The sequence below is a fragment of the Carya illinoinensis genome, chromosome 16, assembly GCF_018687715.1.
Source record: "Carya illinoinensis cultivar Pawnee chromosome 16, C.illinoinensisPawnee_v1, whole genome shotgun sequence".
NCBI lineage: Eukaryota > Viridiplantae > Streptophyta > Magnoliopsida > Fagales > Juglandaceae > Carya > Carya illinoinensis.
Window position 1 is genome coordinate 6,398,670 of NC_056767.1, and position 12,145 is coordinate 6,410,814.

Consider the following 12,145-nt stretch of genomic DNA (forward strand, 5'->3'; position numbering starts at 1 on the left):
GAGGAAGAATGTGATCCGAGAGAGACTCTGATGTATAATATTTTCATTTCAAATTTAAAAATCTCATCTTATCATTATAATTTTTTTAAATCTTCATATAAAATATAATAAATAATTTAACTTTTTCTTAAATTTTTTAAATTTCAAAACAATAATAATATTTTAATATTTTATCTTAAAACTCAAAATTCTCATCTCTCTTACCAAACCGAACTTTATGGTGGAAAGAGGAATGTGCTTATTTTTTTGTTTATTTTTAGATTTTGAAGAAAATACCATTTTCCTTTGTATTCCCCTTCTGATTAGGATACCTCTAATGTTTTCCACGTGCCAATCTCTTAGTTGTTGTGCCCTTAGAAATTCAAGAACAAATTTCATTGCCAAAGCAAGAGATCATCCACAGTAAAAAAGATATGAGATCAGATGGTTTTAGATTATAGATAAAAATTGAATAAATATTATTAGAATATTATTCTTTAATATTATTATTATTATTAGATTTGAAAATGTTGAATTATTTATTATATTTTGTGTGAAAATTTAAAAAAGTTAATAATGATGAGATGAGATGAAATGAAACACTTTTCGAATCCAAACAAGGTCTTGAGAAAGTGCCTAAAGACCTCAAAGAATAAGTACAGCAAAAAGCTCAAGGAAATGAGCCAAGAAAAAGATCTATTCTTTTACCTTAACAAAAGGCAAACAAGACGTCCTATACCAAACCTTTTAAATGCTCTTCCATATGTATACACACATACTAGTCATTGTCTAAAGACTTCCATAAATTTATGCACTAAAAGTCTCAAAGAAAAGCAAAGGCAGCATCCCATGGCAAACAACGATGGATGTGGCAACCTAGACATCAATTACGTTGATTTTGAACCTTATTGTAGGTGGCGAAGAGACGAGAAGATCAAACGAGAAGACCCAAGAGACAGGAAAATCAAACGAGAGTTAGGAGACATTCTTGAGGTCCATCTCTATGGTATATTTGTAAAAGAATAATACAAACACAACTATAGTCTATTATTGCAAGATCTTTATATAGCTATCTAATAACATATTGAATTATACACGCACGCACAATATTATACGTATTGAATAATAGTCTCAATTTATTTGTATTTATTTTTAAATTTGAATTTTAAAATTTTCACTATTTATAGTAATTAAATTAGCACACCGGCACGTATGGTTGCATAAGTAAAATTATAATTATAGATAGTATTTTCCTTAGTAAATAATTGAAGTCTCAATGACTACTACAAGGTAGTGATCATAGAGTAATGTTGCAAGTCAAAACAAACTATATCTATTGCATGCATTCATGTGGATGGATGTGGTGTTTAATTTCTGATTTCCTAAATTTATAAAGATTTTTCTTCCTCATGTGATACTTTGTAGGATTCAAAAAGGAACAACTGAAGGTTTCCATGGCCGGGAAAACCTTGAAAGTCAAAGGAGAAATGGAGCCGGATGAGAATAAATTGATCAAAAGATTTTCTAAAGAAGTCGATATTTCCAAGGATTATCAGACAGACAACATAAAAGTTACGTTTATTCGTGGTGTTCTTTCCTTCACAATGCTTAAGAAAGTTCCCTTGTGGAGGCAGGCATGGAAACAGCTTGGCTCAGAGGGTTTCCTTTGCACGACGGAAATGGACATGGAGAAGTTGGTGAAAATCACAGCAGCAGCCTTTCTTGGGATGGCTGTTGGGTATCTTGCATCCAACCTTTTTTATTGTGAAGATGTTTAAGCTTTAAGGTTTGGTTGATTGAGCATGCTCAAGAAATATCACATTGAATGCAATAATAATAATAATAATAATAATACTAATTCATCTTGTTTAATAAATTTGCTAAATTTATTCCATGTGGTTTTATATTTGAATTGTACTCTAATTTTAAATTATTTCCTTCAATATAATTTATCTTCAACTTTGATCATTTTAATTCTTCCGTCGTAATTACGTTTACCCCGTTCATGAAACACGTGTCATGCATACCATTATAAATGTAGACACATCCCTATTAAATAGGAAATAAACTTGCAAAAATAGGGAAAAAATAAACAAAAAAGTAATTTAAAACTAAAAAATACACCCCAAAAAAAAAAAAAAAAAAAAAAAAAAAGAGATCTATAAGACATGGCCAATCCACCAACATAGGAGTTCGAGGATGACCAACTCAAGCCTATGTATTTGCTCAAAGGGCAGGCGACAAACCCGCAAATCTACAGGTAGTTTGTAAGAAAAGTTTAAAATTTTGAATTTTGGAGATGAAATATTGCGATATAAACAATTTAGAAGGTTGTGTCATATACACCAGCTTGCAAGTAAAAGAACTCGGGAGATAAATACACAAACTCCTCTCAAACTACTATTCTATTTATGTATACTCTTCAAACTATCAATTATGAGAATCATACCCTCAAACTATTAAAAAATGGTAATATAACCCCCCTTTCCCCTCAAAAGGACATTTTTTTTTAACCTTAAGAAAATATAATATATATTTTTATGTTTTTTAATTTTAAAACAAAAAGTTTCTCAATTTTAATATTTTTAATTTTTATCAAGGGCATTTATGACATATTTTTATGGAGGGATAGATACATTATAATCTTTTTGATTTTTTTAGGAGTAATTGTCGTAATTTATGGTTTGGGAGGATTGCGAATTAAGTGGTAGTTTGTCTATTTTACCCCAAAATTTTCTTAATCGAAGCGAAATCTAAAAATGGGTTTAAGAGCAAGTTGGGAATGAAATTCCTAAGGGTAAATAAACATGTATTTGTATCGCCGCTAGAAATGAAAATATCGCCTTACTAGAGATCTATTGTAACCGCAAAATTAAAGCACTATGAAAATATCTGTAAAGGCAAGAACTTCATGTTTACTTATCAAAAGTTGGTGTAGAGGCGTAGACCATTGTAATGTCGCCTTAATAGCATATACACCAGTTTTCAAATCCTCAAGAAGAAAACAGAAACAGTAATTTTTACATAAATATTACAATTATTTTTATTTTTCTTGCGAATAATAAGTCTCCATACAAAACGCTCAATTTTGTCATCATTAGACGTTACTACTAAAAGAGAAATGCTTAATTTATACAGAGATTTTATAAAAATGATTTTACGAATTGACATGACTTGATATAAAACACTATATTGTTAAGCTCTTTTCATTTTAAAATAGATATAATATTTTACATCTAACTACGCCAATTTATAAGTTCACTTTTATCTTATCTTTGCAGATATAACACTTCTCTCATCTCCCTTTGTCCTCCAAGGCCAAAATGAGTCACCTTTACTAACTTGCTGAGCATGCGTGAATGGTCTGGCAACGACTTGATGCATATGACAACATTTCCACCCATACCTTACTCATTATCTCCCATTTCTCCTTTTCCCCCAATTTTTGCAGCTCTTTGGACAGATTACATGCATCAAACAGTACATATTTGCTTCTATCACCCTTCACATGAATATGTTTAACAGCATCAAAGAATAAGCACAACAAATAACCCATGGAAATGAGCCAAGAAAAAGATCGATTCTCTTATCTTAGAAAAAGCAAACGAGACCTCCTAGACCAAATCTTTTGGATGCTCTTCTCAAAAGAGAGATCATATATACACACACTCTAGTGGTGAAGAAAAGCGAATGCACCATCCCATGGCAAACAACGACGAATTTATCACCCTAAACCGTCGTTACATTGATTTTCAACCTTATTGCAAGTGGCGAAGAGACGAGAAGACCAAACAAGGGTTAGGAGACATTCTTGAGGTCCATCTCCATGGTATAATTTGTAAAGAATGATATAGACACAACTATTGCATGATTTCAAGTATTACTTTTGTAAGGTGTTTAATCTCTGATTTCCAAAATTAATAAAGATTTTTCTCTCACATGGGTTGCTTTGTAGGATTCGAAAAGAAACAACTGAAGGCTTCCATTCATGGGAAAACCTTGAAACTCACGGGAGAAACCGAAGTGGATGAGAACACAGGGAGAAGATTTTCTATAGAAGTTGATATTTCCAAGGATTATCGGCCAGACAAGATAAAGGCAAAGTTTTCTCGTGGTGTTCTTTCCTTGACAATGCCTAAGAAAGTTCCTTTGTGGAGGCAGGCATTGGAACAGCTTGGCCGAGAGGGTTTCCTTTGGAATATGAAAATGGACATGAAGACGTTGGCATTAGCAGTCTTTCTTGGGATGGTTGTTGCCTATCTTGCATCCAAATTTTCTACTCTCCAACGTGTTTAAGGTTTGATTGATTCAGCCATTTCATGCTCATTGGATCAATATTTATCATATTGTATGTACAAAATAACTCATCTTGTCCAATAAATTTCATAAATTTGTTCCATGTGGTTTTATATTTGAATTGATTGGTTCTGCCAACTTGGATCATTTTAATTCTTATATTGTAATTTCGTTTATCCGACTCGCGGATAAATGAAACACGTGCTGTCGTGTCATGCATACCATTATAAATGTTGCGTTAGCAATAACAACAGATAGACATCGATACATACCTAGCAATAAATCTACTGGTTACTTTCCACGTCATTGACATGACATAATTTATTTACAAAAAAACATATAAAATTTAAATCTAGGAGATCGAATATTGCTGTATAAACAATTTGGAAGGTTGTGTCATACACACCAACTTGCAAGTTGAAGAACTCTTGAAGAAAATACACAAACTCCCCTCAAAGTACCATTCTATTTAAGTATATACTCTTCAAATTATCAATTATGACAATCATCCCCTCAAACTATTAAAAAATTGCAATATACCCCACTTTCCCCTCAAAAAGACATTTCTTTTTACCACTAAAAAAATAAAATATATATTTTTATGTTTTTTTAGTTTAAAACAAAAAATTTCCCAATTTTAATATTTTTAATTTTTATCAAGTGCATTTATGACATATTTTTATTAAGGGATACATTATAATCTTTTGATTATTTGAGGAGTAATTGTCGTAATTGATGGTTTGGGAGGATTGCAAATTAATTCAAGCGAAACCCTAAAAATGGGTTTAAGAGCAAGTTTGGAATGAAATTCCAAAGGCAAAGTGAACATGTACTCGTATCGCCGCTAGAAATGAAAATGTCGCCTTACTAGAGACCTATTGTAGCGGCAAAATTAAAGCATGGTGAAAACATCTATAAAGGCGAGAACTTCGTGTTCACAAATCAAAAGTTGGTGTAGACCACTGTGATGTCGCCTTAAAAGCATATAAACCAGTTTTCAAATCCGCAAGAAGACAAGAGATAACAGAAACAGTAATTTTCACATAAATATTGCAATCATTTTTATTTTTCTCCTGAATAATGACTCCCTAGACCATCCTCCAATTTTATCATCATTAGTTACTACTCAAAGAGAAATGCTTAGTCTAAACAGAAATATTATAAAAGTAATCTTATAAACCGACATGACGTAATATGACACATCATGTTGTAAATCTCTTTTCGCTTTGAAGTATCTAATATTTCGCTTCAAATCACGTCAATCACGTCAATTTATAAGATCACGTTTGTGTTAACTCCTCATAGATATAACACTTCTCTCCCTTAAAACACACCCCATCATCCCCTGTAACACACTTCAAAATATAAAAATGAAAAAGCACAACGAAGTAAAGACAAGATCGATTCAACATGGATTGAACTACTTACCCACAATCAATTTTGCCCTGGCATGACCCTCATTGATTAGGAACTGTTCTCCAAGTCCAAAATGAGCCATCAGTAACCAAACTAGGGTGATAAGCTGTCCACCTTTACTAACTTGTTGAGCATGCGTGAATGGTCTGCAATGGCTTGATGCATATGACAACATTTCAACCCACACTTTACTCATTATCTCCCATTTCTCCTTTTCCCCCAATTTTTCCAGCTCTTTGGACAGCATACATGCATCAAACAGTACAGATTTGCTTCTATCACCCTTCACATGAATAGGTTTAACATGTGTATTCACACCGAGGAGGCTTTCACAAGCAGTATGTTCCTGGGTTGGTCTTAGTCCCTTTCTGCTAAAGAATTTTTCTGCCTCAGCACATGTATCACGAAATCTTATCTGCCCAATACCTGCCACAGCAGACATCATAGTGGGTTGCATCACAAGAAGATATAGCATATAATCTGAAAGGAGCTTGCTGAATTCACGATGATCATTTGTTGAATCATCAGCAGTAGGGATTGCTATTCTCGCTGAATCATTAGCATTGACTTCCGTTTTCACTGAACCATCAGTTTTGCTTCCTTTTGCTGCAACATCAACTATGATACAGATTTCTTTAGCATTGTGCCAAAGCCAATGGATCCATCTACTCACTATGCCTCCTTGTTTTGCTGGATCAGCACTTTTGTTTACTTCTTTTTCATAGCAAAGTTCAGTAGCAATATGCCAAAGCAGAAGGCTCTCATCAAAATTAACGTTTACAACGTAGTCTGCTATTAATTTTTTATCTATTTCCAGATTCTCCACCTTTCCATATTCTTCGAGAACATAAGCACCTCTAGCTGAACATATTCTCTTGGTAGTTTCTGCATCATCTGCATCTTTAGACTTCTGCAGCAGCTCCGAAAAGATAAATTGCCATAGTTTTTTTTTGAAGGGCTGGCTAGCAACATACTTCAGCTCATCGAGTAAATCCTTAACACCTAAATAATCAACGACTCTTTTCCAGCAATATTCCCATATAATTTTCAAATAACCAATCCACTTGGTAATGCCAAACCCGGACTCAACTTTGACTTCATGGAACTTTTTTGGACGTTCCTTGAGGCAATATGTTATCAAGTTGAATCCTGACACTGATTCAGACCACCTGCGAAGTATAATTGGTGTGGCCAGCTTTGAAAACATAGTATCAGAACCTTCCTTGCATTCAGCCCACCTTGAACTCTTAATTTTGAGGTATATTTTGAAGATGCTCCCAACAATGGGAAAATTCTTTGTCTTCTTGAGAGAAGCTATAGTCCAATCCGAGAAAATAAGCATGAATAGAGCTATTAACTCCAAGCTCAAGGCACCGATCAACAGTGTGTAGGTAATTCCAATATCAGACTTACTTAAGTGAGGCTTGTGTAAAGAAATAAAGAGCGCTAGGGCCACCCAAATTGAAGTAAAGGAAAGAGCACGGAAGAAGTATCCTTTTACATCATGCACCACAACCACCTTAGTATAAAGAACTTCATAGATGAAGTTGAGTTCAACTTCTATCACTCTAAGCGCATCTTCTGGAGTTCTCACCTGGAAAAATGCTCGGCTCTCATTGCGCTCACGGAAGCTAAAGATGAGATCAACAATGAGTCCCTTAAAGATTTTGAAGAAATGGTAAGCATATTCCACAACTTCAAAATCATTTAGCCTGTCCTCTTTCACAGTAAAAAAGGCAACCTTTGATTCTTTATCAGGCTCTGCTGTCAAATCTATATCTGCAGGAAGTCCGGCGTCTTTCTTTGAAGAGTATTCCTCCATGAGCTTCGCGTAGTTGGGCCCCGGATCTGGTTCCTTAAGCATGGATTCTCGGAAGCTACCCAAGCTTGCAAGATACAGAGAACGGGTCCGTTCAGCATACTTGACGATACCTGCGAAGAACATGAGGAGAGTCGCGAGCCATAGGTCGTTGGGAATTGTTTGCAGGAAGACATAAACTGTGGCTACAACCTGAAATACTAGGCTAAGGAAGTGCCTAAGCCAGAGCTCATTATCCTCAAGGGCAAAAGCAGTTATGGTGTCCGGGCCACCAAGATGTAACAGCAAGAACGGTGACCAAAATGCAAGAAGGGCACTGTTTGCACTTTGGGTTACATTGTGGGCACCGTTTGCATTTTGGGCACCGTTCTCGCTGGAGTTTTGACTGTTGGATATGAGTCCGACAGCAAAGCTGGCAGCCCAGTCGGCAAACAAGTAAGATACCCAGATGAGCAGGATGACCAACTTTTTTCCTGTTCGTTTTCTAAACGGAGCACCCAAAATCAAAATGGTTTGCAGTAAAAGGCTTAAGAGAATAACTCCCCTGATATTCTGCTTCTCCCATGTCTTCTTGAGTCTCTGCGGAATGACCTCCACCATTGATCTCCACATTTTTTGTCACTTTTTTTCCTTCTGATCTTTGGCTTCTACTATGGCTTCTTGACCAAAAGTCTCCCTTAGTAACACAACGGAAACAATGCAAGCTCGCCCATTTACTATGCCTCTGCGCCTCGGAACCTCTATCGAAGAAATTACGCCAAGCCACAAAGATGGAGAAGCAGAAGCTAGATCAGAGCGTGTCGGTCTAGTTTGTGAATCTGTGTTGTTGGGACTGAAAAATGGAGAAGCAAAGTAGGAGGTAGGAGGACAGTAAAGAGGAGACTTGGGGTCGTCGCGAAGGTTGAGGAGACCGGAGCAATAGACTAACCCTGGTTACATAAAGCCAGCTAACACGCAGACCAGGAAGTCAAGTCGTTATTTTTATTTATATATTTTCTGTCCTTTCCTTCTGTTTTGTTTTTAATAAAGAATCAATATTTAAATAATTTCATTACAAAGCCTCAGTTCCACCGCAGATGAACGGCAATTCTTTTCTGAATTGATTTAATTATTTCAATTCAACTAATATTATTTTAACTGTTATATTTTTTAAAATTTTTTAAATAATAATAATAATAATAAATTATGTACTTACTTATTTTTATCACAAATTATCTCATTTCATTTCACTATTTAAATCTAACATAAGTCTAATTTGAAAAGTAAGTTTATATTTAAGTATTGTTTGAAATAATTTATAAATAATAATAAAATAATTTTCATTAACTTATTTTATTAAATTTTAAAAATAGAGAAGAAAATTAAATAAAATATTATATAATTAAAAAATTATATTTTAATCTTGAAATTTAAAAAGCTTATATTATTTGTTGTGTTTTGTTTAAAATTTTTAAAAAAATTGTATTAAATTTTGTATTTAAATAATAATTAGATAACGATTAAATGAAAAAAATTAAAATTTAAAATTAAAAAATATTTTATGTACCCATAGAATTTCTCAAAATTTCCAAAGCTTCTAAAATTTTTGAAAATTTTGTTTTTAAATATCACTCTACAGATTATTACAATCATATTTATTCTTTACAAAAAATCACTCACCTTGTAAAAAGTCCCCCAAAACATTGAAGTAAAAAAAAAAAAAAGATAATGCAAATCTTCTCTTAATCTTATTATCTGCAATCATATATACTAACTAATATGATAAATCTTAAACAGTCTGATCATATGTCGATTATTTAAAGAAAAATGATATGATCATAAAAAGATTATATAAAAGTAATCCTACAAATTAACGTACTTTAATATGATTTGTCAGATTATAAAATTATTTTTATTATAAAATAAATTTAACAGGTAAGATAAAATTATATCAATTTATAAAGTTAATTTTATATGATTATTTTATTGATATAATAGTACTCTTATTTAAATAAAAATCTCACTTGAAAGACACGATCATACAAAGAACATAATTTAAAAGAAAACATGAGCAGAAAGAAGATAAAGATGTTCAATATTGAACTACTTAATTGAATGGCCCTCGTTGATTTGGAAAAGCGTTGCCTAAGGCCAAAATGAATGAGCAATCAGTGCTGACCAAACTAATTAAAGGTGATAAGCTGTCCATCATGAGATATGACTCAATCTTACTTTTTGGTTGATTGAATGCTTTGACCGTGTAATCGGTTCGATTGGTTGATACTAATTTTATATTTTTTTAAAGTACTGGTTATCCTTTTAAATTAATATTACGGTTATATCGGTTTCGACCTGATTCGGTTTGGTTTTTTCAGTCTTAATAAAATACATATTGATATAAAATAATATTATAAAATTGTATGACCATTTTGAGCTAGCCGTTAAATGTACAGTGCATAATACTAGCATAGTATTGCATAGTAACTAGCATAGTAAATGGCCGACATCGCACAGTACGTATAGTGCCAACATAGTACTGCATAGTAACTGGCATAGTAAATGGCCGACATCGCACAGTGTGCATAGTGCCAACATAGTATTGCATAGTAACTGGCATAGTAAATGGCCGACATCGCACAGTGCATAGTGACAGCATAGTACTGCATAGTAACTGACATAGTTCCCTTTGTACGTCTATATATATCGTTGAATTCTTTAAGAAATTCATAAGTTTCATAACTTCTCTGAGTTCTATCTCTCTCTCTCCTTTCGATAGTTTTATAACACGTTATCAGCACGAAAGTTCTGACAATCTTGAAGCTAATAGTCCTCTACTTCAAGTAAGTTTTTCAATATATTTTTATATTCTTGATTTATATATGTAAAAAATGTCAAATCTTACAAAATTAGAATTCGTTGTTGCTCTTAAAATTATTTATCTTGGATCCTTGATGCTGAGATCCATCTGGATGCGATGAACCTGGGAGATACAATTAAAGAAGGAAATCAAGGGTCCCTGCAGGACCGTGCTAAGGCAATGATTTTCCTTCGGCACCATCTTCATGAAGAATTAAAAACTGAGTATTTAACGGTGAAAGATCCACTTATTTTGTGGAATGATTTAAGGGAGAGATATGAACACCAGAAAGCTGTAATCCTCCCAAAAGCTCGTCATGATTGGATGCACCTGAGGTTGCAAGACTTCAAGAGTGTTAGTGAGTATAACTCTGCACTCTTTAAAATTAGCTCGCTATTGAAATTATGTGGTGAAAAAGTCACTGATGATGACTTTTTAGAGAAGACATATACTACTTTTCATGCCTCGAATGAGCTCCTGCAGCAGCAGTATCGAGAGCGAAAGTTCAAGAAATATTCTGAACTTATATCTTGTCTTCTATTAGCTGAGCAAAATAATGAACTTTTATTAAGAAATCACCAGTCACGTCCTACTGGTTCTATATCATTTCCTGAAGTGAATGGTATTAGATTTACATCATTCCCAGAAGCGAATGGTGCATCTTTTCAAAGAAAAAGAGGACGTGGACGTGGTAAGAAAAACTATAGAAGTGGAGGTCCTAGAAGTGACCACACTAAAAGGGATAATAATAGATATACACCGTACCACCAGAAGTGGTTCAACTCAGAGAATGACAAAGGTCCTCAAAACAAATTTTTAAAGAAAGATGAAGATGGATGTCATAGATGTGGTATGAATGGACATTGGGCTCGTACCTGTCGTACAGCCAAGCATTTGGTTGACTTATACCAATCTTCTATAAAAGAAAAAACAAAGAAATTTGAAACAAATTTTGCTGAACCATCATATGCTTTAAATTCTATAAATGGAGAAGATATTACAAGTCTTGATATTTCTGATTTCTTTGAGGATTCTAGTGGTAGAGTTGATCATGAAAGTGTTCCTTTTTAATTAATGTATTTCCTTTATCTTATTATAAAATATTTTTATATTCTGCAATGTTTTGTAGTAATGAAAGTTTTATTTATTCTTTTATACTTGTTATAAATTATTGATGATATGATTTATCTGAGAATGGAAATGGAGCATCCCTGAAGGATCGCCCTAAATCAATAATTTTATTGAGTATCTCATATGAGTGATACTTGTACCAAAAACTCATTATGATTTATGCACCTGAAGTTGCATAATTGAAATTGTGGAAAGAATATATATTTGAATGAACGTCTCGAATGTGCTCCTGAAATAGCAATATCGAGTATGCTCCTGAAGTAGTAATATGAAATGCAAACGTTCACAATATATTCTAAATTTGTGTCAGGTATTTCAGAGACTGAGCAAAATAATGAGTTTTTGATAAGAATCATTAGTCACGTCTTACTAGATCTATATCATTCTCTGAAGTGAATGATAATGAATTTATATCATTTTATTTCCTGAAGTAAAAAGAATGATGTGTTTCATTCAAAGAAACTAAGAGATTGGACGTGATAATGAATATCTTTTTGGGTCAGAAGCTCGTATTGGAAAAGCTGTAAGCTTTCTCTTTGAGATGATATTATACAAATTATTGAATCAAATATTATGATGCATCAAAAGGTGATATGATTCAAAATATTTGTATCTTTTCATGGTTATCTTGATCATCCAAAATCAACTATGATAAGTCGAATGATTTT

The 12,145-nt window shown here is 33.2% G+C and overlaps 3 protein-coding genes across 3 annotated transcripts; 2 read left to right on the forward strand and 1 right to left on the reverse strand.

The window, feature by feature from the left end:
• The first annotated feature begins 751 nt into the window (after positions 1 to 751).
• On the forward strand, positions 752 to 1,947 carry LOC122299564. Its single transcript, XM_043109935.1, has 2 exons — positions 752 to 985; positions 1,405 to 1,947. The coding sequence occupies exons 1-2, from the start codon at positions 829 to 831 to the stop codon at positions 1,755 to 1,757; spliced, it is 510 nt and encodes a 169-aa protein (XP_042965869.1). The 5' UTR covers positions 752 to 828; the 3' UTR covers positions 1,758 to 1,947.
• Positions 1,948 to 3,586: 1,639 nt separating this feature from the next.
• On the forward strand, positions 3,587 to 4,378 carry LOC122299440. Its single transcript, XM_043109729.1, has 2 exons — positions 3,587 to 3,808; positions 3,935 to 4,378. Exons 1-2 carry the CDS (start codon positions 3,670 to 3,672, stop codon positions 4,273 to 4,275), a joined length of 480 nt encoding a protein of 159 aa, XP_042965663.1. The 5' UTR covers positions 3,587 to 3,669; the 3' UTR covers positions 4,276 to 4,378.
• A 918-nt stretch (positions 4,379 to 5,296) lies between these two features.
• Positions 5,297 to 8,467, reverse strand: LOC122299439. Its single transcript, XM_043109728.1, has one exon. The coding sequence runs from the start codon at positions 8,120 to 8,122 to the stop codon at positions 5,696 to 5,698; it is 2,427 nt and encodes an 808-aa protein (XP_042965662.1). The 5' UTR covers positions 8,123 to 8,467; the 3' UTR covers positions 5,297 to 5,695.
• Between the last annotated feature and the right edge of the window lie 3,678 nt (positions 8,468 to 12,145).